Source organism: Phyllobates terribilis, unplaced genomic scaffold, assembly GCF_046119375.1.
Source record: "Phyllobates terribilis strain yellow unplaced genomic scaffold, ASM4611937v1 Scaffold_12__6_contigs__length_324123572, whole genome shotgun sequence".
Lineage (NCBI taxonomy): Eukaryota > Metazoa > Chordata > Amphibia > Anura > Dendrobatidae > Phyllobates > Phyllobates terribilis.
In genome coordinates this window covers 94,270,385-94,276,458 of record NW_027362772.1, presented here as the reverse complement: position 1 = coordinate 94,276,458, position 6,074 = coordinate 94,270,385, and the positions used below count along the sequence as shown (strand labels likewise).

Genomic DNA, 6,074 nt, shown 5'->3' with positions numbered 1-6,074 from the left:
AATATGGGGGACCTGGAGGGAAGACCATGTCTGCAATATGGGGGACCTGAAGGGGAGATCATGTCTGCAAAATGGGGGACCTGGAGGGGAGACCATGTCTGCAATATGGGGGACCTGGAGGGGAGACCATGTCTGCAATATGGGGGACCTGGAGGGGAGACCATGTCTGCAATATGGGGGACCTGGAGGGAAGACCATGTCTGCAATATGGGGGACCTGAAGGGGAGATCATGTCTGCAAAATGGGGGACCTGGAGGGGAGACCATGTCTGCAATATGGGGGACCTGGAGGGGAGACCATGGCTGCAATATGGGGGACCTGGAGGGGAGACCATGTCTGCAATATGAGGGACCATGTCTGCAATATGGGGGACCTGGATGGGGGACTATATCTGCAATATGGGGGACCATGTCTGTAATATGGGGGACCTGGATGGGAGACCATGTCTGTAATATGGGGGACCTGGAGGGGAGACCATGTCTGCAATATTGGGGACCTGGAGGGGAGACCATGTCTGCAAGATGACCAGTTCAAAAGGCGTATAGAAAATAAAATGGTATCACTAAAAATGTCACTTTGTCATGCAAATAATGCGGCCCCCCAAATTAAATTTTTTCCGTGTGCGGCCCATATGCCCAGCTGAGTTTGAGACCCCTGCTTTAGAGGGTTTTTTATTACTTAAATGTATGTATTTTTGTGCATCACATTTATGCAATAGAGTTTCATAAAAAGGTTTTGAAGTATTTCTCTTATTCATCCTCCATGTATCACTGCCGCATGAGTTACCAGCAGAAATGAGTGAACCTGAGTTTAATAGTTCAGAGTTTGTTCCGGACAGTAAAAAGTTACTATTAAGTTTTCTAAAATAGGCCAAGAAGTTTAGGACCCGTCCACCTCTCCGGGTGATAGGAATCCGCACCATCTGCTGCCGTTTACACGGCCAGGCAGGACGCGCGTTAGGGTAGAGGTCTCACATGACTCTTCCTGGCTACATGTTCTGGGCTTTTTGGCTGGAAGCAGTGCCGGGAGGAGACGTTCTCTCTAAGCTTCCCTTGGAGACATCTTCAGCTTCTTCATGTTACAAGAGCAAATTTTTTCCTTGAACAAAAAAAAAAAAAAGTGCAGATGTCGTTACAGGAAAAAGATAAATATTCATCCGCAATCTGGGCCGCGTGTTAAACACAAGGAGGCGCGCGGCTCGCCATGAATAAATGATGCTGCTGCAAAATAAAGTCTGTTTGCTTGTTAAAATGAGTTCTGTGGATCTGACCTCTAGTTGACACCAGAAAATGATGCGGTTCCCCGAGGCCTGAACACAGGTTCCTGCTCCCATCCATTATACATTCTGGAGAAACCTGGAGCCGCTGCGTGAATACTAACATGTCTGCCTCGTTACACGAGGAGGCGGCAGCTTCCAGAAATAGAAGAAGTAGCCACAATGTGTCACTTCCCGGGCATCGCCGTGTCTGAGAAATCGCCACTTCCACCCATCGCAGCGTTCACACAACCCTCTTGTCGTGAAAGGACCAGACGCCTATGGTGCAAAGTCACTAATGGTAAATTTTTGTGACAAGTTGTGTGAAAATTTGGGCACAAAGTGTTCATCAAACATGATCCTTTCTTGGATTTTGTTTACATTTCAAAAATGTGTTTATAAAGTCATTGGATGGATTTAGCCTTATTATCCACTAGGGGGAGCTCCCTGTGTACAGAGATACATGATAAGATCCTGTCTGCAGCCACCACTAGGGGGAGCTCCCTGTACACAGAGATACATTATAAGATTCTATCTGTAGCCATCAGTAGGGGGAGCTCCCTGTATACAGAGATACATGATAAGATCCTGTCTGCAGCCACCACTAGGGGGAGCTCACTGTATACAGAAATACATGATAAGATCCTGTCTGCAGCCGCCACTAGGGGGAGCTCCTTGTATACAGAGATACATGATAAGATTCTGTCTGCAGCCACCACTAGGGGGAGCTCCCTGTATACAGAGAAACATGATAAGATCCTGTCTGCAGCCACCACTAGGGGGAGCTCCCTGTATACAGAGATACATGATAAGATCCTGTCTGCAGCCACCACTAGGGGGAGCTCCCTGTATACAGAGATACATGATAAGATCCTGTCTGCAGCCACCACTAGGGGGAGCTCCCTGTATACAGAGATTCATGATAAGATTCTGTCTGCAGCCACCACTAGGGGGAGCTCCCTGTATACTGAGATACATGATAAGATCCTGTCTGCAGTCACCACTACGAGGAGCTCCCTGTATACAGAGATACATGATAAGATCCTGTCTGCAGCCACCACTAGGGGGAGCTCCCTGTATACAGAGATACATGATAAGATTCTGTCTGCAGTCACCACTAGGGGGAGCTCCCTGTATACAGAGATACATGATAAGATCCTGTCTGCAGTCACCACTAGGGGGAGCTCCCTGTATACAGAGATATATGATAAGATCCTGTCTGCAGCCACCACTAGGGGGAGCTCCCTGTATACAGAGATACAAGATAAGATTCTGTCTGCAGTCACCACTAGGGGGAGCTCCCGGTATACATAGATACATGATAAGATCCTGTCTGCTGCCACCACTAGGGGGAGCTCCCTGTATACAGAGATTCATGATAAGATCCTGTCTGCAGTCACCACTAGGGGGAGCTCCCTGTATACAGAGATACATGATAAGATCCTGTCTGCAGTCACCACTAGGAGGAGCTCCCTGTATACAGAGATACATGATAAGATTCTGTCTGCAGTCACCACTAGGGGGAGCTCCCTGTATACAGAGATACATGATAAGATTCTGTCTGCAGTCACCACTAGGGGGAGCTCCCTGTATACAGAGATACATGATAAGATCCTGTCTGCAGCCACCACTAGGGGGAGCTCCCTGTATACAGAGATACATGATAAGATTCTGTCTGCAGTCACCACTAGGGGGAGCTCCCTGTATACAGAGATACATGATAAGATCCTGTCTGCAGCCACCACTAGGGGGAGCTCCCTGTATACAGAGATACATGATAAGATCCTGTCTGCAGTCACCACTAGGGGGAGCTCCCTGTATACAGAGATATATGATAAGATCCTGTCTGCAGCCACCACTAGGGGGAGCTCCCTGTATACAGAGATACAAGATAAGATCCTGTCTGCAGTCACCACTAGGGGGAGCTCCCGGTATACATAGATACATGATAAGATCCTGTCTGCTGCCACCACTAGGGGGAGCTCCCTGTATACAGAGATTCATGATAAGATCCTGTCTGAAGTCACCACTAGGGGGAGCTCCCTGTATACAGAGATACATGATAAGATCCTGTCTGCAGTCACCACTAGGAGGAGCTCCCTGTATACAGAGATACATGATAAGATTCTGTCTGCAGTCACCACTAGGGGGAGCTCCCTGTATACAGAGATACATGATAAGATCCTGTCTGCAGTCACCACTAGGGGGAGCTCCCTGTATACAGAGATACATGATAAGATCCTGTCTGCAGTCACCACTAGGGGGAGCTCCCTGTATACAGAGATACATGATAAGATCCTGTCTGCAGTCACCACTAGGGGGAGCTCCCTGTATACAGAGATACATGATGAGCAATTTAACCAGTAAAGTTAATAGCAGACATCGATCATTTGTCCTATGTTCGGGCGCTGGTATTTTTTAGGAACAGTATCCCATGAAAACAAAAGTATCTCACCTCCCGCCCTGCCATAGCTGTAACATTGTAACGGATGAATGACGAGCAGATACAGAACATCTGGATTTTATTCATATCACTTAAAAGTATCTTTTTATTTTATATTTTTTATTATTACTAAACCTGTCACCCGGCCCGGTTTGCGTCCATCGTCAGGCAGGTGTCATAGATGTGAGAGCGTCCACCACCCAGTCCTTTATTTATAGTCCAGTGGCCGCCTAGTCTTTGTTTCCGAAGTTGAGCTTAAAACCAGTGTACAGCGGATCGCTGCTTCCCCGTGAATCCAATGTAAATGTACCGCGCTTCTCTATGAAGTCTCGCGTCCGGACGGTCGGACCGCCGCCATAAAGAACAGTTCAACATCGAGAAGGAAAGGTTTTGTGGTTTTTGATTTTTTCCTTTTTTTTTTTTTTTTTTTTTTTTTTTTAATTTTTTTTTTTTTTAATTTATCAGCTCAAGGAAGCTAAAACACAGACAGAAACCAACAAGACGGGAGCTAGTATAGAAAATAAAATGGACGTCAGTGTGATGGATGCTTTGTGGAGTCCTTATTGGGGTGGGGGTGGGGGTTAGGCGAGCGTCCTAGTCTCACGTGAGTTCCAAAATCACTGTCAAAAGTATGAGCACCAAAATTAATCTTGGATGGCTGTACATGGAGACAGAACCTGCGGGAACAAAGAGACAAGTGTTAGACGGGGGGAGTGAAACGACATAACCAAGGGGAGACGCGGAAAACTGGTACAAAGGCAAAGAGCGGCGCGAACAACTACTCCCACTGTCCACCGAGTTCTGTCATTTATTAATTCACTTTATGTTTCAATCCTTCAATATTTTAAAGTCTCTGTTTGATGTCAACGAAAGAGGAAATTCCTATTTACATCCTGAAATGGAATAGTGGCTACAATGTATCACTGACATGAAACCCACCAGAGCAGAATCGCAGGAAGAATAGTTCACTCTGATACATTGTAGCGAGGCGGCTGTGGGAACAGCTGTCAATCCAGGTCTAAAGAGACCTCCGGAATGGGGGAATCAAAAAGTATTTTAGGAAAGTTACTTTTATTTTGGCTACTTAAGATGTATAGCATCATAAAAGTTAAGAAGGATCGGTACAGATAAAAGTTAAAGCGTAACTGTTCCTTTAACTTTTATGTAATAGTAATGTAGAGGAAGCGATTTTAATAATCTTTCAAATATATTTCATAAATGAAATCCGAAAGAAAACCTTCTAGAAGATGTCCCCTATTCTGTTTCTGAAGCACACACTGAATACGGCTTTCTAAGGGTGGAGCAGATCCTGCACAGCGAGAGCTCCTGGCTGGACCCCCTGCGCAGCGTGCACTCAAGGCTGGACCCCCTGCGCAGCGTGAACTCCCGGCTGGACCCCCTGTGCGCTCCCGGCTGGACCCCCTGCGCAGCGTGCACTCCCGGCTGGACCCCCTGCGCAGCGTGCACTCCCGGCTGGACCCCCAGCACGCTCTCGGCTGGACCCCCTGCGCAGCGTGCACTCCCGGCTGGACCCCCTGCGCGCTCCCGGCTGGACTCCCTGCACAGCGTGCACTCCTGGCAGGGCCCCCTGCACGCTCCCGGCTGGACCCCCTGCGCAGCGTGCACTCCCGGCTAGACCCCTTGCACGCTCCCGCCTGGACGCCCTGTGCGCTCTCGGCTGGACCCCCTGTGCGCTCCTGGCTGGGCCCCCTGTGTGCTCCCGGCTGGACCCCCTGCGCAGCGTGCACTCCCGGCTGGACCCCCTGCACGCTCCCGGCTGGACCCCCTGCACGCTCCCGGCTGGGCCCCCTGTGCGCTCCCGGCTGGACCCCCTGCGCAGCGTGCACTCCTGGCTGGACCCCCTGCACGCTCCTGGTTGGACCCCCTGTGCGCTCCTGGCTGGGCCCCCTGTGCGCTCCCGGCTGGACCCCCTGCGCAGCGTGCACTCCTGGCTGGACCCCCTGTGCGCTCCCGGCTGGGCCCCCTGTGCGCTCCCGGCTGGACCCCCTGCGCAGCGTGCACTCCCGGCTGGACCCCCTGTGCGCTCCCAGCTGGATCCCCTGCGTGCTCCCGGCTGGACCCCCTGCACGCTCCTGGCTGGACCCCCTGTGCGCTCCTGGCTGGGCCCCCTGTGCGCTCCTGGCTGGGCCCCCTGTGCGCTCCCGGCTGGACCCCCTGCGCAGCGTGCACTCCTGGCTGGACCCCCTGCACGCTCCCGCCTGGACCCCCTGCGCTGTATGTCAGTCTATCAGCCGTTCACCTCCATCCTTTACAAGTGTTGCTGTAGGTAACGTTACTTTGTCATTCTATATATTCTGTAACGGTTGCCGTGTTGGGGGTCTCTTAGAATTCACGCTAGGTGGGTTTGTGTTAATG

At 50.5% G+C, this 6,074-nt stretch overlaps 1 protein-coding gene across 2 annotated transcripts in view; it reads right to left on the bottom strand.

The window, feature by feature from the left end:
- Window positions 1–3,760: 3,760 nt before the first annotated feature.
- Window positions 3,761–6,074, bottom strand: part of IGSF21 (immunoglobin superfamily member 21) — an 895,000-nt gene continuing 892,686 nt past the window's right edge. For both annotated transcript variants that reach the window (XM_073656170.1, XM_073656169.1), the window contains one exon: window positions 3,761–4,375. In XM_073656170.1, coding sequence (XP_073512271.1) covers window positions 4,299–4,375 — 77 coding nt within the window. In that variant the 3' untranslated portion in view covers window positions 3,761–4,298. The remainder of the gene's footprint in view (window positions 4,376–6,074) is intronic.